Source organism: Gymnodraco acuticeps, unplaced genomic scaffold, assembly GCF_902827175.1.
Source record: "Gymnodraco acuticeps unplaced genomic scaffold, fGymAcu1.1, whole genome shotgun sequence".
In the NCBI taxonomy this organism is placed as follows: domain Eukaryota; kingdom Metazoa; phylum Chordata; class Actinopteri; order Perciformes; family Bathydraconidae; genus Gymnodraco; species Gymnodraco acuticeps.
Window position 1 is genome coordinate 1,846,462 of NW_022990966.1, and position 20,725 is coordinate 1,867,186.

Here is a 20,725-nt window from a genome sequence, read left to right on the forward strand (position 1 = left end):
CCCGGCAGCTACTGTCTAAACTAAATACTGCCGTGATGAAACGCCATATCATGGATTATCAAGGATTATTTCTGAAACAGTATGGAGCTCAAAGGCTTTCTCTCTTGCCGGTCATACCACAAGGTGAGTTCCTTTTTATTTCCTGCTTCTTCACACACATGCTCTCCAGTACAGGTTAGCTCTGAGTGTTAGCGATGCTAATGTAAACACTGACCATATTACGTCCAAAACAGTCGGGCAATGTTTCTGATAGCAACGTTTCTGATAGTGCTGTGGGTCCGCAAATCTGGATCAGCTCCGTTGTACTCCCGTTTTTAGAGATTTGGGTACGGAGGAAAAGAGAGAGGGTTTTATTTTCTGATGCTGCGTGAGTTCCCTGACACACCGGACACACATATGTATGTATAAAAGACATAAAAAAAAGTGCATTTTGCATGATAGGTCCGCTTTAAAGCCTAATCTTCTCCTCCTTTAAAAACAATTATTATTACATACATATACAAGGAGACGTGTGGTGCAGTGGTCTAGTGCGTTGGTGTTCTGATCAGGGGAGAACAGGTTCTAACCCCACTGCAGTCAGCATGTCGTTGTGTCCCTGGACAAGACACCCTATCCTGTGGGGATTGCCCACAGTATTGAGTATGTAAGTCGCTTTGGATAAAATTATCTAACAAGTAACATGTAATGTATTAAATCCACTTAATTCTTAAACCTCCACGCCATCACCAGGGCACAGACGCCCACTCCTAAAGCCATCAGAATGTACTTAGTATTATTCGATTTCTTCTCTGGATTCTGCAGCGTCTTCAGCTCTGGGGAGATATCAGCAGGTGTGGGCTCAGAAGAGAGGCAGTTCTCACCAGAGGGGGTGTTTACACTCAATACAGTATCACCAGTGTTGGTGGATACTGGTGACGCAGGGGTGATCGCTTTGGCTGCGTCACCATTCATGATTTGAGCTCGTGGTATTGAGCTTTGGCCGTCGAGGTCAAGGATAGACGGCTCCTCGGATATATGCACGACATTCTCCAGCACTTGCATATCCAAACTCTCACAGGGAGACTCGTAGTGGTTTTCCTCCGGTTCGCTGTGGTTAGGAGCGATGCCGTTCTCCTGGCATGGCAGTGCGGTATTCACAGTGGTGGAGCATGCGGGGAGGAGGGAAGAGGTCACAGCTTCTGGTGCAGCATTGCTGATTTCCAGACGCTCACTATTCCCTGAATAGAGCTGCACCGGCTCTCTTTGTTCAGGGATAGCAGGGATAGCATCTTGTTGCGGGTGGATGCTGAGGAGTGGGCCAGGTTTGCTCAGACACACAGAGCTGTCATCACAGATAGAGGAGTCCGTCTCTGCAGCAACCGGCAGGGGGGAGGTGGCAGCTTCAGTTTCTGTCTGCGGGCTGCTTTCAATAACCTGCAGGAGACAATCATGTTACATGTCAATTTAGTTGTTGTTTTTAAAAATCTGTGTAGACAATATGTTCAAAGTTTAAATGAATGTATCCATCTCTGATTCACTGTTAAACAAAAACTCAACATCATAAGCTCCACAGAGGTAAGAAATGATTGAATGCCTTGTATACAATTCCTCTCATTTGTATTAAAATGCTGCCGACAAAATGCTGCCGACAAAAAGTAGCTTTTCATGTATCACTTTTACATTATGAATACTTTTCTGCAAACATTTAACATAACAGCTATTTATTACGGCAGGAATGGGAAATAGCAACAATTGCAACACTTATTCAATAAAAGGTTCACATAAATCTGCAGAAAATGTAATTCCCTTTAGCAAAATGCTCTGAAGTCCCCTCTTGTAAACAGTTACGCAGTGTACTGTATATGTATTGGGCTTTTATTGTGAAAGGTATGGACAGAAGGATCTGGTATGTGCTGCCTTTTTCAATGTTGAAAGGAACAATAACGTTTGCAGCCTTGTTATAGACTATGGAGACTTTATGTTGTGGTTTTATAATCCTCATAAAGATACTCATAGTGTATGTTTTGACATGACATCTGTAGCACACAACATGATTGGTCGATGCCTTTGTAGTAAAGCTCAAAGAATGCAACTTTACCCTGCATAATATTTACGTTCTGTGAAAGGTATTTATGACTTGAAAAAATCTTTCAAAATTCATTTATTTTGGTATTCACCTGTGTCGCAGGCGGCTCAGACGTCTCTTCAGGCAGCAGGACAGGAGCAGGTTTCATGTCCACAGGGGGGGTGGTGTCCTGGACCGGAGGCCTCTCTGGGGTTAAAGTGAGGAAAGAGGATCCATCGGTCACATCCGAGTTCATCTGAGATGGAGAGGGACTCTGTGGAGGACTGATCTCCGTGGAGGTTGTTGTTCTTGTTTCGACAGGATCTTGCATGGATGGAGTTTCTGTTTCCAGCTCCTCAGCAGGTGGTTGCGGAGGGGCCACAGTGTCGATCAATACCTCGCTGTTTCCTGCGCTCACCTGATCGGGGATCGCAGCATCATCACCGGAGACATCCTCGATGTCGGATTCACAGTTTTCCACCGGCTCCTGGTGAGAGTTGCTCTCAGGAGGAGGGGTTGATGGAGGGGGTTCCACTTCACCCTGAGTTGGCTGTGGAGGGGAAACCACCTCAGGAACTTTGGCTTCTGCACTCGGGGGGGCTTGTGGCTGCACAGGGATTTCCGGAGGCGATGAGGCCTGGGCAAGTGGCTCTGCAGGAGCTGGTGCTAAAGCAAATGATGACATCATCAAATCCATTTTGAATCCTTTTTCAAATACACAATATCATAGCCCTTGACACTCAATGACAGACTCTTATTATATACACTGTGTGTTGCATTAATACACATCTATTCTGCACATTTCTGGCCCCTGCATGAACAGTTCACAGCTTTATACACTCTTTTTACAGTTGAAGCAAAACAGCGACCATCAGAGACAGAGGTCGCGTTAACCGAATATTTTCCGTCAATGACGGATTTTTTCTAACAATGACGGAAAAATCTGAAAGCAGTCCGTCATTTTGACAGATTAGAACACAACTCGGAACAGCGTCAAAATGTCCACCAGCGGCCCACATTATATTACATCCTTAGTGGCCAGGTCGACTGAGGGCGATCTACTCTACTGTAGTCTGTAACTATTATTTAGTCATTCACACCCCTGTCCAGTTGGTGGCGAGTGTGTGTATATTATTAAGTAGCTATTGTCTAGTCTTGTTTTTGACCTCGTTGATTACCTCGTTGTTTAACCGGCTTTAGCAATCGCAAAATGTCACGGCAGCTGATCGTCCGAAGCTTTTTTAATAAGCCCAGTAGTTGTGATAAACGAGGTGAAACAAGAGGGATTGATGCGGTGGAGGATGAAGGACAAGCCAGTAAGACTAAAACTGACAACGTTCAGCCAGCGGCAGAGGGGCAAGCCAGTGGCAAGGAGTTCAAGCGGGAGTACCGGGTTCAGTGGGAGCAAGAGTTTAAGTGGCTGAGGAGGGAAGATGGCAAAATATTCTGCGACATCTGTAGAAAAGCTAAGATGAGTAACGGATTTGTCCGAGGGTGCACGACGATGCAGAAATCAGCGTTCAGGCTACAGCAGTCAATTGAGTTGTTCTTGTAAATGTTTTGTTCATATTTAGATTGTAATTGTCTCATTTAAAATGATGGCATTGTTCATATTTGCCTGTTTAGGCACAATGGTCGTGGTGTTTTTAGCGGCCTCTGCCCCCCTCTGCTGTGCTGTCAGTGCAGGAAAAAATAAATCATTCATGTTCGTGTTGACATGAAAAGTGACCACACGGTCGGTGTCTCTGTTCATCTTTTTTTTTTCCATGCCCTTAAAAGTTCTGTATGAATCATTAAAAAAATGTTTATGAATGCTCAGTACCCAAATATTAAATATGTCTCATCTCATCATTAAAACATGAAAAATAAAATGAGGGGTAATAATGGATTATGACGGAAATGTTACGATCTTGTCCGTCGAAATGACGGACAACAAAAAAGTCTAACGCAACCACTGATCAGAGATGACTGTGTTGTGAGAAAGTTGTGTAGGACTGAAATAAACCTCTTGAATTCTCAGGGTAAGATTCACTGAATCTTATACAGTACATCTCATGCTTAACGATGCCCCTTGGCTGTAGTAATATCTTTTGAACTCACAACTTCTCGTCGATAATTGCATAACTCCACGCATTAATACACAGTTCTAGGTACTTGACTTAAAGACTTACTGTTGGTGCCTCGCAGAGTGTCGTATTCTGTTCTAAGCCCAGCTGCTAAAAATGGATGCTCACACGCCTCGAGCGCTTCGATTAACTGCTCGGGCCACTTTTCTCTTCTCTTCAGACAGTCCAGCAGAAGCACCATGCCGTCCTCGTTCCCACAAACCTCTCTTTTTGCCTCAATGTTTTCCTATAATTGAGATGATATAAAAAAAACACATATATCAATTCCTCAGCTTCTTGTTGGTGACTTGCTGATGATTTTTAGTGGAATTTATTATTCACAAACAACTGTTTCTGTCATCAATGATAATTAACTGTATTGTTAAACTGTCAATCTCCCAACCTCCAATAAACAAATGTAAACATCCTTGTCAATGCTAATTAGAGGGTTTTGTCAAAAACATTTGACAACCATTTTGGGAGATTTGATCCCCCCAGCTCTAGCGTCAGGCCCTTCTTCCTGTTAAAACTTACCCTGTCGTGAGAAGTCAAGCAATGCAGGTGGATCATTACTTCTCTCACTTTCACCCTGCGCACTATGGTCGGCATATTCCGCCGCAGATACCCATTGTACAGCTTGTCACTGGCAAATGACATCTGTGAAATTAGAAAATAGAAAAAAGACAAAGAGATAGTAAAGACTTCAACTTCCATATGTGTTCCTGCTCTAAATTCCCACGTCCTTTGCAATTTCGCTAAATTGCACTTCTTCAGTTGGCAAGGCATATTTATGACATGTGAAAGTATCCAAAAAAAGTCTTAGGAAATATTTTTTGTCTGCAATGATTACAACCACACTTACAGGGTTGTACCGGTTTTTACTCGATGAAACCGAAAGTGAAAGTGGAGATCAGCCACCCTGCAACATTACAGTTTACGGGAAACATACAAAATAAAAACTCTGCTTCCTTTCGTGTTTCGTTTCAATGGGAGGACAGCGCTCCCTATTGTCAAGGTTGCAGCTGTTTGCAGTAGCCTACAACTGTAAGAAGTTGCACAGGCCCCTAACCATACTGGCAGGACATGACAGTCACTTTACTTGGCAGTATCTTTGCCTTCCCAAGACGGTGGGTAAAATATCATGCATAGCAGTAAAGTCCCATTTACTGCTTCAAGTTGTATTTGAAGCAGTCTGAGAAAGTTTGCAAGTAGGGGCAAGCAAACAAGAGTGACAAGAAGTGAGAGCAGATATATTTAGATCTACATATTGGCATGAGGAAATAACCCATCGAGCAAGTTTTGGAGTAGACTAAATGACTATGCAAGATCGAGGGATATTTTTTAAAATGTTTTAAATCCTGGAGCAGAGAGAGGAGCTGTGTATTATTGTTATTGATCGATGCATCGGTGTTTCTTAGGGTAAAAAACACTAAACTCATAACTTAAAAGTATTCATTTATTTAATAAAAGAGCAAATGTTCAATGTTAAAAGTGACAGTAGCCTAGATAGATTAGTTGCAATTTGGTGCGAGGCTCCGTAGGCGGGGCGCAGCGGATGAGACAATGGTAGGGGGGAACCGAACCACATTACATTCAGTTTAATTAATCGTAATAAAGTGCTCACCTTTCGAGTTGTGGTGCCTCGGTAGTATGTGACTCCCTCGCAAAAGCTATTCCTGCTCTCACACTAAAAGCTGCGTTGTTGTATCCTTCACACACATCTGCGCAGAGGTTACCCTTGAACTCCCCGTTCTCGATTCCTATTGGACAAGAGCACCGTCGATCAAAGAATGGACCAATAGGATTGAGGTCAAACTGTAAAGAAGGCGGGGCGTGCTTAATCTTGACACACACACACACACACACACACACACACACACACACACACACACACACACACACACACACACACACACACACACACACACACACACACAAAATGTTGAAATACGTCTTGTGCTATATCTGCTATTAAATTGATACAGTAACCACATCTACATAAAACATGATACACAATAAACTACATTAAGAGGAGCACCAGGTGAGGACTACATCAATGTCAAATAAATGGATATGTTAACATGTTATTGTAATATTGCAAATTGTAATTTGACATTTAAATACATAAAGGACCTCAAATGTATACTTTAGTACAGTACTTCAGTAAATGTACGTAGTTATTTCGCCCCACTACTGATAATAAATACAGATTTATACAGATGTATTTTAGTACGCAGCACAGAATTTAAGTAATTCACACTTAATCATTACTAATCTATACAGACAACGATGAGCATTGCAGTGGCAATATTTATTTGTTTATACATTTATTATTTATTTTTAAGTATACCTACTCTCACCATTTATCCATAATTAATTTCTTTAAAGACCTTTTTTTAAACAAATATTATCATTATTATTAACCCCCTTTTTATTACCCAAAGAAGGTCTGTACACTTTTAGGCTCCAAATACATTATTTATGTATATCTCTCCCTAAAACAATATGTGAGGCAACATACAGGTCTATCTGCCTTCCCCTGTCAGATCTGCTGAATACAAAAAAAATACCTTCAATGATATTAAAAGAAGATTTGTCTTTTGTATGACAATAATCCTACAATTTATGGAAGAAAAAACAAGTAAACTACAAACATAAATATATTGTTTAAAAAATCCAAACTATTATATCATTGGTCCAGAAGAAACACATAATTAGTTTTAATTGCCGTCTTATGCTTAAGGTTTCTTAACGTGGTAATGCCAGAAGTGAGTTAACATGAACAGGATCCCAGTAATCTGAATTACTGAAGGATTATGGCAGGGATAATGACACAAGGACGGATGTTCGTTCATTATATAGCAGGTAAATATTTCGTTGTACCTGTACAATGACAAATAAAGATCTATCTATCAAATTACAGGGATTGAATACATGTAAGTGCACTGCTCGAATGTAGAGGTTTTTCATGATTAAATGCTCTTTTAATGTCTGTAAAGATTTAATATTATTTTGCATTATTCATGTGAAAGTAAAGCCACATCAGCCAAAGTGTCTCGTAAAAAATTGCCATTTTTAAATTGGATTATTGTGGTTGCTTTGCACTGCACCTGTCAATCAAATATTGTGGGTGGAATTTGCCTTTGACAAACTGTCATGCATTTGTTGGTCACTGCATGTAGGTGGTGCTCTTTCCTACTTTACCGCTCAATTTCTTCCTAGAGTATAGAGTATGTGTACTCACTGCAACTCAGACATTTAAACCATATCTGTATTACGCATAGAAGCTGGATGTATCTAGAGCGAAGTTATAAATGAGTCCCATTTGTGTATGAGTAGAGTTACAGATACCACTTTTAATTAAAAAACCGAATGACATTTTACATTTCTTTTCCCCTTTCTAATATATAAATACACTACTCTCATGAACCTGACCTTAGATAACACATTTTGTTGTTGTTGTATTCTTTCTTTATTTGGGGTCACATTATATTAAAAGTACAGTTTTTCAAATCATATTTTTAGAGACCCGAAAATGACAAATGAAATAGCAAACAAAATTAGTCAAAATAAAATAAAATAAAGTACACAGGGGTTGTTTGAAATGGTAAATGTCTACACATGTACATATGCACATATCAACATACATATATACACATACACACATACATGTGTCCATGAATACACACCTATACACATTCAATCGGTGTATAGAAACAGTCAAACAGATAACCAATTTCAAGCACCAAAACAATAAATCCATACGAGTAAAAGATTTAAACAATTTGGGATGCATTTTAATATTGAACTTTAAATGATGGTTATTTTCCATTTTTGCCAAATAAAGATTGCTGCATGTCAAAACAAGATAATAACCCTTAATACGTAATGCCTGAATGACCACTTGTTATTTATTTTTTGTCTTTTAAAAGTAACTGTATTGTCTTCAATGACATATGACCAACTAAACTGTGTAAAGCATCTCAGTGCCACAGGACTTTTTTTTATGAAAACAATTCTAAAGATATTTGATCAAAGCACTGCAGTCTATACATCGGAGTGTTTTTTTCCTGTAAGGGATTAAAAACATAGAAGAAGTGTAGCTGAATCACATAGTACACTCAATCTGGTGCAAAATATCAAGAGATGAACAAATGTAGACAACAAACCATCTTTACCTCAGCCCTGTAACTCTACATGCAGCTCAGAGAAAGCTAAAACTAGTGAGTCTTGTTTTGAATCAAGTCAAACCTTTCATCCCATCTTGCAGGGCATTGCTTCTTTTGCAAGATGAAGCACTCGGATAAAGCCACAGCGAGAGCCTGAGGGCAACATCAACCATCCATCACGGTTGAGTGGGGAACAATAACATCATACTGTACGTCTCAATAAAAGAGCAGGACTGGTTTCTTGTCAGAAGACTTTAGCTTTAAAACTACAGCGCTCTGCTCACAAATGTGTTCATAACAAGAATGTAATGCTGCACAGGACTGCACAGATTTTTCCACTCAGCTTTAGTGGTATTTCAAGTATTAGAAATTAAATTATGAATGCAGAAAAGGGTTCTCTGTGACTTTTAAGCTATTACATCTTTTATCATTACATTATTTTTGCTCATGTATTAGTGTAAAAGCTCATTTTGATGTATTAACTATATGATATGGATTTAGATGTGGTTTGTAATAATTCAGAAAACAGTAAGAAATGCTGTCACAATTACCCAAAGTCACACCTTAACAATGTTGTTTTTTCCCGACCAAAAGTACATGTTAGAGAATAATTTTCCTTTACTCCTAAAATATTTAACCTTTTTGCCTGTTGACGTTTACGACCAACCCTGACTCTGTTTTCTCCCTTAAGGAATGTGTTGCTGCAGCTATATGTTGATATTCCCAATTTATGACTGGGCAAATGGTCACAAATGGTTTATGATTGCGAGAACGCTGGCTTCGAGCCTAATGCTACGTTCACACCAGACGCGATGCGAATATTCGCTTCGCTCTAATCACTCCTATCGCATCACTCTAGTCTAATTGTCCGTTCACACCAGACGCGATGCGAATATTCGCTTCGCTCTAATCGCTCGAGTTTCACTGCGGCTGCCAGCTGTGTTTACTCGCATCATTCAAACAAGACGCGCTGGCTCGGAAGCTAACTACAACAAAATGAACATATTTTACCGTGATTAAATTGTAATACACGTTTCTAAATGATGCCAACGTAACAACATACTGATACCGGTTAGTAAAAACCATGAATTAATGCTTGACAAGTCTGCAGACAGACGGCAGGCGAAAAACCTTTTTAAATGCTTGTTTTCTGAATGGAGATTGGGTTGACCAGGCTAAGCTAACGTTGTATATGTTCACTCCACACTCATAAAACGGCCTACAGACATAAATAAACCAGCGACTGTATTCGCCATGACACAGACAGTCTGTGGTTTGTACTTGTTTAACTTCTGTACAGTTTCTGAACAGATATGAGGAGCTGTGATCTCTGTGTGCTAACTGCTAATGGCTGATGTTTCTGGTTGAACGTCAGTAACGGCAGGCTGAGATCCTCACCGCTGATTGGCTTCCGCGAGAACGCGTCACGTGAATTTGACGCTCGAGTTGAAAAAATGGAACTCTCGCATTTGACGCGGCACAGTTCAATCGCGTGATTCGCGCCGCGTCCACCGCTTCATGCTCGCCGTTTGAGCGAATTCGCGTCTGTCTGCGTCTCTGCATGACTTTACATGTAATCGCGCCGCACCCAAACATCGCATTGCGTCCGGTCTGAACGCAGCATAAGGGTCAGACAGGTGATTCAGTGTCTCCAGATGTTGGGGCTATCTCCAGTGTTCCCAGATGTTTACGTTATCTCCCCCAATATGTTGATTAACTCTCTGTAAACTAGTTAAAAGGTCTATCGAGAGAGAGAGGCTCTTCAGAATTGACGTGGCAACTCTCCCGTGCAGCCAGAACCTCTGGCTGCTGTGACTTGTGATGTGAATCCTCCGGCCGATACTTGTAACACACCATCAGAGTTTGACATCAAAGCTCCAACTCTCCTTGTGTCTCTCTGAGTCCTGACTCTCCATTGCTAGTTTCCCTTACAGTACACAATTATCAAAGGAATCAAAACCATGAAAGTTGTGAAAAAGAAAAGCTGAACCTCTTCACATGTCATCATGTCATGGAAGTGAACAAAGGAGTCCAATGGAGGCGTTTCGGGCAGTGGGGGAGTGTGTGGAAGAGACACTATACCTCTGGAGGGAACTTTTTAGCCTTTAAGAATGATTTACATGAACAAAAACCCTAACCCTATATAATAAAGTGAAACCCCAAAAATCATAATAGGGTCCTTTAAATAGGATTTTCAATATAGGTTATTTTTAATGTAGCTAAGGTTGTCAACAAACTGTGCAAAAATGTACAATATTTCCTTTTGAAGTATGCATAAAGTGACATCTGCTACTTAATCCTACCTTCTTGTTCTTCTCTTCCTTTTGCTGATCAAACCTGACTGCGTCTTCATTTAATATGAGTTCAGCTTTTGGTTGAAGTTGATGAGTTCAGCCTTCAGCAGAGATGGATGACCTTTGACCCACATATGAAGGAGCTCACTGTCTGCATGAATGATGCATGAGATGGCTTTCATTGGTATCTTTTTTACATGCACACTTAAGGGAGCTATGTAAAGCAGAAATGGGACTGTATGGACCTCATCCCCTGAAGGCAGTTCAATTTCTATTATGTTTAAGTAGCCAAGTGAACCACGCATTGTTGCTGCTTACATACTGTAGCATTACATACCAGGATTCATTATGGCTTCTTTGATGATGGACATTACCACTTACTGTATCTCTGAGAACATTTAACTTCTAATGAGATTGTTGCAAATAGTATCTCTTCATGTGATGGTAACATGAAGGAGGGAAAATTGATGATACTTGTGTCATATCGCTGTGGGTTATGACAAAGTGCCCTGACCTCGACCCTGACTCTCTGCTGAGTGCATGGCGGTTGTCCGTAAAGTGCTGTGTCTTTGATCTGAGTCGTGTATTACTCACACATGAACTAACACCATAGAGTCAAAGGTCAAATCACCATTGGGGTTCTAACCCAATTAAGGCAGCAAACAGAATGGGGAGAACATCAGTAAACACCAATTCATTTCATTCTTTCATCATAGAATTGACTATTTATAGCAAAGGGCCTGCATTCTTATTTAAATCTCACCAATGTTATCATGAAGTTAAATCATGCTCATTGCACAACCACGTTCATGCGCATTGGTAGGCATAGAATGTGCATATTGAGGCTTATATTAAAGGGGCCCTATGCTGTTTGTGTGTTATATAGGCTTTTATGCATATAAATGGTCTGCAAATGCTAAAATCCAGAAGTTCCCTCCAGAGGGAGTTTCTCTCCCACACACTCCCCCCCCCTGCCTGAAACGCCTCAGTTGTTTACTTCTGTAACATAGTGACATGACTGCGCAACAATCACGCCTCTGTTGGCTAGTGCTCCGTGCGTAACAGGCTTAAGGGTGGGACATCTGTAAGCGGTTGATCAATCATAACACTTAACCAATCAGAGCAGATGGGCTCTCGTTTAAAAATAAAGCACTTTTTGAACACTAAAGCATGTAAACATGTCAAACTCCATGTTGATTTTGTCTTTACACAAACCTTCCAGAAAGAAAATACATTTTAAAATTAAGAGAATAAAAAAATTGAAAAAATTAAAATAGAACAACAATAAGGATACAAATATTTTAAAAATGAAAACGTAAAGACAAAGCAGACCACCACATCTTTAAATATCATATGTGAGTGTTCACTTGAACACATGACACTGTTTTTACATATAATACAGACATTGTAAACTGAATTTTATAAATATTAAGGTCAACATAAAATAAAGACTTTGCTATATATTTGCTCTTAAAACCAATCTACAAAGTCTGGTACAAAAACGAATCATCTACTTTTTGTACTTCAATGCTGCTGTGACTCTGTGATGTCTGGTATTCAGTGTAGTTTTATATAAAGCTCTAAAAAAACTGTGAATAATAAAAAAATTAAAAAAAACAAGTGACCCAAGGGCAGACTTTTGGAGACACAGTCGTGAATAAATGATATGCCGGAGCACAAGAAGAGGGGTTTTCATTTTTTACTCGACCTGTAACCTTTCTTTTCACTCAGGCAGACTAAAATGTCAAATCTGCTGCGGAGCCGGAGCCACGGGCGGCCGATGCTTTTACTGGATACACACAGATGATTAAAAGCATGTTTTCCCTTCCTTTTCTATTTTTAACCAATGCTGAAAGGTTAGTCTGTTAACGCAGGTCATGTGAGGGGGGGATGGGCAGCTGACCATCCTCTGTACTGTAGCATCACAAACATTAAGATTCAAGTAACGGTGTCTGGATTCTTGTCTCAAATGTATAAAATGTGAATTTACTGCAGAGATAACTCAAACTACACGTTTGAGTTGTCACATAAATGCTGTAATGATGCCTCAGAGAACGTTATCACTTAATGTGTACTTATCTATCCTTAATAGTTGAATATAAGCAATGTGACAATATAGGAACATTTTACTACAATCGTTCTAATATCTATAAGCACTATGTAAACAATGTACACAACACATTACAAAACTGTTATAAGCAGATATGAGCACCTTTAAAGTGTTTCTTAATGTATTTTCACCCATAAACATTTAACTGATTTTACCTATACATTAATCCATAAAATAAAAAAGTGTTTATTGCACATTATACGTTATAAGCAGATAAGGGCATTTTAAAGTTTTTAATAGTGCATGTTTACCCTCAGAAGAAACATTTTACTTAGCACTAAATTAATATTTTATGTACAGTATCTGTCAATATTTATTAATACTACTAAAAAAGTCTATTTAAAGACACATTTTGTATGTTTTACTCCATAAAATGTGTTAAACAACTGTTTACTAGTCACTTGAAGTTGATCACTTTTGGTATATTATGTTGATTAAATGCATTGCTTTAACTTTAAGAAAATTATACACTGTACTAGAGTTCTGAGTACTTCTTTCCCCATTATGCATCGTGAATATGTTTTAAAATGTATGACTTTGAAATAAATACTGCAGAATGCACTTTTATGCCTATTCTTCATGCTAAATGAGGAAAAATAAATAAACACATTGACCAGTGTTCACTGCTTACCAAATCTGCCAAAATGCTGATGACCTAAAACATGCAGCTGGATTAGTACTGATTTTTAATATGGAGAAATGATTTCTGCATGTCATCTCATAACAATTACATGGAGAGATTTGATGGTCGAGTTGTATTGTATCCGTGATTAAAGTAGGCTGAGTGATTGTAGCTTTGATAAAAAAAAAAACAGAGCAGTCCATATTTGAGAATGTTTTATTATCCATGAACACAATCACAACAAAATCTGACATAATGTCCTGAATGTTTACATTGGTTTGTACAAAGATCCTCTAATACAGTTGTTTTAAACTGCAGGCAATAACAGATATTCAAAAGAGAAACACACTGAAATACTTTATTTCACATCTAATAACAACACACACACAGCTGTTCAACGAGGGTATGCACTGTGGGTCAACACACTAGAAACAAGCCGAGTACAAAACACTTTTCACATCTGATTCTCTATAACATTTTCTCTTCTCTCTCCCATGGAACCGGATCCTGCTCAACCTCGACGTGCGTATTCCTGCGCCCTGTCCAAAAGTGCTCCACATCTGGGATAGTCTTCTCCCCCTCCTGTGCGATTGCGTTTTCCACGGAGTTGGCCCCCACTTCTGCTCCGTTTCCCTCCGTTTTTTGACACTTGATGCTGGGAAGCTGCTTCGACCCTCTGCAGGACGCGATGAACCAGATCTGGATCAGTCCTTGGCGCACGTCGTCGTACATGGTCATTAGGATCACCGGAGAGAAGGAGCTGCAAGCGTAGACCATGACTTGCGCAAAGATGATCAAACCCACGGGAGGCTTGTTGTACCCTAGCCTGATCCAGGTGAACGTGCCCCACTCCGGCAGCAGCATGAGCCCCAAAGCTCCACTCAGACACAACAAAACAAGAGTGACTTTGCTCTGGTGCTGCGGGCTGGGTGCGTGGTTCACCGCGGTGTGCAGAGCTTTGGTGTAGTAGGCAATGGTGAAGATGACCGGCACCACATAGCATGCAGTTGGATAAATCTTGTAGAACAAACTCATGAAGTCGGCTGCACACGCTGGCATTTTGGAGACGCAAATAGTGTCTCGGGCATGAGGCACCAGAGAGGCGAAAAGCATCTGGGGAATTGGAAACATCATGGACACGACGCAGATAAACGCCACGGCTCCATGGATCCACGTCGGGATGTTCGGGGGCCCCATGTTGGGACTGGGGACCAAAGTGTGTTTGGCTCTTGTTGTGACTGCAAGGAGTAACGTTTTTGCAACCACACACGAGTGCTGGAACCAGTCCGTGGTGCTGCACACGAAGCTGCCAAGGGTCCAGGTCTGCTTGTAGTAAGTGATCGCGCGCACAGGAGCGCACAGCAGCAGGATCGCCAAGTCCAAGGAGGCCAGAGATGAGAGGAGGACTTTCACCTCGGAGCCCCTTTTGTTTCTAAAGTCACGGATCAAAATCAGCAAAACGAGAAAATTCCCAACTGCTCCGGACACGCAGATCCCGATGAGGACAACAGGCATGGCTGTCCTGGTCTCCTCCCCCTGGAGAAGTTGAACTCCTCCAACGAAATCAAAAAAGGACACATTTGCTGGTCGATTAATATCCATCTCCTAAATAATAAAAAATGCAACTTAAATGAAATGTTGTGTCTTTCAAGTTCCACTTTATCCTGCAGATTTGTACGTCCTGGAGGAAAAGAGAAAACAGAGAAGCTGTCCAAAGCGTGTTGGTACTGAAATGCTTCCGATGCGGTCGTGATCGTATCAGCAAGTGGAAGAGCAGGATGGCAGGTAGGCTATTTCAAGTGCTGCCATTTAGCAACCACTCACGTCATATTTCACCAGTGTGCAGCTCCTGGCTGCAGCCAGTACAAATGTGAGCGCAGCCGGATGGGATTTACATTCAAAAACGTCAGAGGGTTGAGTTATCGCTCATAATTAAAATCTAGATTAAAGTCTCTGACCTTTACTTGAATCCCTGACGAATAATTGGTATATGTGCAGCCATATGAAATATACACATTTATATCAGGCAATAAGAGGCAAATACTCAATAAAGACAAAACCTTTTAATATTTCTTAATGTTGTCTTAATGTGTGCACAGTACCAAAAGTGTTCTCTTAAATTACTGACTTAATTGCTAAAATGTCTCTTACTTGCAAACTGAATTTGATGTTGTTGTTGTACACCAACATATCAGCCATACATGTTAGGGCTACCTAGATAACATTAAGTGTTTGAGGTCCTTTAAAGGACGCTCCATAACACATTTAAAAGGTGCTTTAAAGTAACTTCGGAAGGAAGAATACTTTTTGTATGGCTCCCAAATGACTAAATTAAACACAGCATGGACCATAATGACCATTAGCTTAAGGTAGCTAACATTGTCAACTTGTGTTTTTTTCAAAAGTTAGATAGCTCCCTTTAACTTATTGTTTTATTTAGTTACTTGATTAAGAGTTTTACCAAAAAAAGATTACAGTACAACTTGCTAATAAGCACCTTTTTTGCCACTTTAGTTACAGAAAAAGCAACAGCTGTTATGCATATTTTGTACATCACTTTGCAACCGCCAAGCGCATACGTCTCTGAAAAATATGCAAGACATTTTAAAACAAATGTTATTGGGATTTCCTGGTAACTTATTCTGAATCTAAATAATAACTTATCACGTTTATAAGTTAAAGCTAGGGCGGGTGTATTTTAGAAACATTTCTCCTACATTGGTGCAACGTTACCTAAACAAAAAAGACATTACACTGATTTCCAGATGCCTCTATCCTAATGTAAGTCAACATAAAAAGTCTAATGCACTCTAAAAACAAATGCCTTGGCTCAACAAAGAAAATCAAGGCAACAGTTTGCATCGATGTTTATTGAGTTAAGACAACTTCTAATGAAATTGTCTTAAAGCAACAAAGTTATTTGAGTTAGGGGAGAAGGCTTTTCCCCTACAATCAGAGGTGTTTTTAATCACCACTTACTTAATAATTGGTAGCATAAACACAAGTTTTTAAGTTGATTACTCAAAACATTTAGTTGTTCCAACTTGTTTTACCGTATGATTTAAATGTAATCTTAAATTGGATGTACTTAATTACCATCATTGTGAACACACGTTTTTAAGTTGACAACCATTTATAAATTAAGTTGCTCCAAATATATTGTATTCAATAGTTTTTTTTCTTAACTTTTTCATGTTTTTGCCTTTAAAGAAAGAAATGAATTGATTCCGCAACAAAAATATTAGGCAATTCACTTTTTATTTTGAACTGCAGTTGTTTATTTCAACACATGATGTTTCAATCAGGAGAGAATTCATTTTGTTTGAACATTTATTGACACATGCCATATGATAAGGTGCATGAACACCTGAAATCACAGCTGACTGCAGGAGAGAGGAAAACCATTTTATAGTTTGGCTGCAGCACGTTGATTGGCTGCTGGAGAATGAGGTGAAATGTAATAGGTTAAGAGAACGCCTGTGATGAGCTGATTATATGCAGCTGCGGAGCGAATGTATACACCCAGTCTTCCTGAAAGAACTTGCGCTGAGCTTCATTTCAATCTTGAGAAAAAAGATAAATAACACAAATTTAAATTGCCCCACAAATAATAAATAAACACATTAGCCATATTACCATGGGAAATGGGCACACAGCAATTTGCCTATACAGTGCAACTACAAGGCTATCTACTGTATTTGAATGACAAAAGATGACACTCACCTTAAAATGTCCTTTGTATATTTCTATTTGTCTTAACTGTCGGAACTTGTCCAGGCATGTTAAGTGGGAGTGGACTTGAAATCCTTAACTCAAGGTGTAGAACAATTAAGTTATCAAGCCAATTGCATTACTTACTACAACTTGAATTTAGTTTGAAGTCAATTAACGCAGAAATCAGAGTTCAAATGACACACAATATTAAGTTGATGTAATTACCAACATTATTACGTCAACACAACTTATAAATTAATGTTTGCAACTTAAAATGTTTATCTAAATCAATTAACTCACATTTTTATCTTGCAACCATGCATTTAATTAAGTGGAGGTGAAAGGTCGCCTGAATTCGTTTTTAGAGTGTGGGTTCACTTGACTGCAAGTTGTATTTCCACCGTTTGGCCACGATGAACATTTTCTTCAACACCTTGATCGAAACGCAATGAAATCCTCAAAAATGTTCCTTTCCACAACCAAAGTGGCTTCTCGATACAGAATATTACTCTCCAATGAGCTGTTGGAAAGCTTCGTTTTTGATATACGAGCATGCTGGATGATGGTTCCCTTGAAAAAAAGACAATGAGATTTTTCCATTGGATACTTCCATATTGCATTAAAAAAGGCTCCGTGGCAAACACACATTTATGATACTTACATGTCTTTTTCAGCAGAATAATCTCCACATATTCACACCACTTTTATGATTTTTAAAGCGTCAATGCAATCTCCATAAGTAAAAAGCTAGGAATGGGCTATAAACTAACTACAGCACGGTCACATGACTTCATCACTGTCGCTTAGCTAAAAGCAGCTAATATTTGGCGGAATGAAGTTTAGAAATCTCACTTAGCATCTTGGTAGCAAACACTGTTTTTATGGCACATATACAAGATTTAGACATTCTCAATTCGGCTCTTTACTGATGTAATTTATGTTGTGGAACATCACGTTTCTAAATCTATCCAGCTTAAATAACCACAGACCTTATTTCAGAAAGAAAATGGACTTGCACATTAGTAAACCAGAAGTATGCAAAACACATTTACCTTTATTTTAGGACTCATGGCTGCACTGAGAAACTGAATGGCCGCCTATGACCTAATGACTGTAACTGATGGTGGACATACATCATTTTTTAAATGACATTGACGAAGATGTTAAAACTAAATGTTGATTGCTTCACTTCATGGCCAATACCCTGCACGAAAAAGTCATTTCGGGGTCATACTATGACCGGTTTTACTAGAAGCTACTCACACTGTGATTCAAATATTTATGCATGAAGTTCAACGAACGTCAGGCTCATTACCATTTAAATACAGTGACCCCAATGCGTAAGTGCACGAAGCCGACTGCACCACAGAGCGAGACGTGTTTACTTGACTTGAAGAGCATCCGGGGAGGGAGGGTGAGGGTGAGGGGGAAGGGGTTGTATGCGGAGAGGTGAGGGTGCCCACTCAAATTCTGTCACCTCCTCTAAGAGGGCTGGTTGCTAGGAGACGGGAGCCACCATCACAGTATGGGGTTAGGAAGATGTGAGGTTTCATGAAGTAGTGAGAGAAACGGACGGGTACTGAGGGAGGCTTTAAAGCGGCTCTGGGGCTTCAGATGCAATGAGTGAATTGTCACAGTGGTGTGATTTCAGAGGGGAAAGGCTCCGGTGATATCTAGAGGTGGGATATAAAAGCACAAGCAGGGATTCTGCCTGCGGGCGTGCAGTAATCAGGGATGAATGATATGTTGTGTGCAAGGCTAAGAATAAGAACAGCTTTCAGCACCCACTGATTTCGAATCAGTGTGAAATACACAAATGTGACATTTATATCTGTGTTTCTTCATGTAGAAAAGATCATGTAATATACAGGATCCAACATGCAAATGATCACAACATATTTCTGGATATATAATTCATAATATAACATTTGTAAATAACTTCTCATGAGATTCAGCGTCACTGAGCAAGATTAAAAGCAAAGTTAAAGAAGCCCTGTTGTGCTCTTTTGGGTTTTCCCTCTCCTGTAGTGTGTTATAGGTTGTGTGCATGTAAAGGGTCTGCAAAGGCTAAAATCCCAAAGAGTCAACTCTCCCAAACACGCTCACCCCGCCTGAAACGCCTCAGTTGTAGTTGTAGTTTACTTCCATGACATTGTGACATCACTGCGTAACAGTCACGTTAGCGCTCCAACACATTGTACGTGATAGGCGGGTCATCTCTAAGCGGTTGACCAATCACAACAGAGCCGACCGGCTAACCAATCAGAGCAGACTGGGCTCTGGTTTCAGACAGAGGGTGAAAAGAGGTGCTGCAGCACAGGCAGTATGAGAAAAATAAACATGTCACAATAGAGGCGCAAAATACAAATATGAACCTGAAAATGAATATAATATATCCTCCTTAAGCTAAATTAAATGTGACTAATTCGTTTTTTTAAGAATTTGCAAGACATTATAGTCTCAGCTATTGCAAGGATTGAAATTAAATGTGGTACAATCTCATCAGGATAAACTGAAAAACGTTGGTGACCCCTTGACATTTGAAGTAGCGCATCATCATGGAAATTACCTTTAGCCTCAGCCACAGCTTTTTATGTTTGGTGCCAATGATGGACTGAAAAAAGTGTCCTCTTGTATACTCTATGGCAGTGGTGCCAAACTCAATTTCATCGCGGGCCACATTCGCATAAAGGTTGCACTCAAAGGGCCGGTTGTAACTATATAAATATATATAAAATAATGTATTTTTATATTATATTATTGCCTCTGAATTGGATTATTATTGGATAGGATAATAACTTAGTAATTAACTACGTCTGAAAGCAGAAGTCCAGGGCAAATAATTGCAAGTAGGCTTGTTTGAGACGCGTTGCGGCTCGCCTCGAAAGTAGACGAGAATAGCCGATCGCAGCCGGGGGAGGTCTCAAAAGGCTCGCTTGAAGTCGGACAGCTCGGAGTCGGCTTCGTCTTCTTCTTCTTCTCTCGGGTTTTTGGCGGATTGCAAACAGCTTGAAGGTGCATACCGCCACCTCCGGAGTCGGCTTGACTCGGTTTGCATTTATAAAGAATGCACACGTGTTTAATCGTTAATGTCAGATATGTACTCAAGATTAGATTCAACTTTATTGTTATTGCACATATTACAGGTACTGAGACAACGAAATGCAGTTTAGCTTCTAACCAGGAGTGTGAAAAGTAATGTTCACAATCTACAGAATAAAATATAGAATGAATTGAATGATGAATAAACAGTGAGGGGTATGAATAGATATACACAGCAGCCTGTGAGCAGTATGAACAGTGTGTATGAACCTGGTATGAATACACTAGATATACACAGCAGCCTGTGAGCAGTATGAACAGTGTGTATGAATATGCTAAGATATATAAAGTATGAAAACGGTAAGCAGTATATAGATATTAATTTCATGATGATAAACATTGTGGAACAATGATGAAAAATGTGAATGGAAGTGGCGACGTAAAACGGACACAAAACAACAACAAACTTTTGCCGAGCCAATTGGAGAGTTTCATCAGCAGCACGTGGTAAAAACCACCAATGAGCGCTCAGCTCGAGATACCAGCGAGACGTTTCCCATCAAGCATTTCGCTTCCGCAGCCCGTGGAGAGGAACTGCGCCGCCTCGCCGCGCCTCGCTCTCAAG

At 39.9% G+C, this 20,725-nt stretch overlaps 2 protein-coding genes across 2 annotated transcripts in view; both read right to left on the bottom strand.

Annotated features, from left to right (window-relative positions):
• Window positions 1-269: 269 nt before the first annotated feature.
• The window catches only part of LOC117558877 (cell surface glycoprotein 1-like), a 60,573-nt gene continuing 40,117 nt past the window's right edge, over window positions 270-20,725 (bottom strand). Inside the window, exons 2-6 of the mRNA XM_034235349.1 lie at window positions 5,774-5,909; window positions 4,684-4,806; window positions 4,216-4,396; window positions 2,157-2,710; window positions 270-1,413 (exon numbers count right to left, since the gene is read on the bottom strand). Of these exons, the coding sequence (XP_034091240.1) occupies window positions 700-1,413; window positions 2,157-2,710; window positions 4,216-4,396; window positions 4,684-4,806 (1,572 nt within the window). The 5' untranslated portion in view covers window positions 5,774-5,909 and the 3' untranslated portion in view covers window positions 270-699. The remainder of the gene's footprint in view (window positions 1,414-2,156; window positions 2,711-4,215; window positions 4,397-4,683; window positions 4,807-5,773; window positions 5,910-20,725) is intronic.
• On the bottom strand, window positions 13,543-15,127 carry LOC117558878 (G-protein coupled receptor 151). The gene has a single exon (XM_034235350.1). The coding sequence runs from the start codon at window positions 14,944-14,946 to the stop codon at window positions 13,813-13,815; it is 1,134 nt and encodes a 377-aa protein (XP_034091241.1). The 5' UTR covers window positions 14,947-15,127; the 3' UTR covers window positions 13,543-13,812.

Coding starts and splice junctions, on each gene's coding strand:
- LOC117558878 (XM_034235350.1), bottom strand. CDS start 14,946: ATGGATATTAATCGACCAGCAAATGTGTCCTTTTTTGATTTCGTTGGA.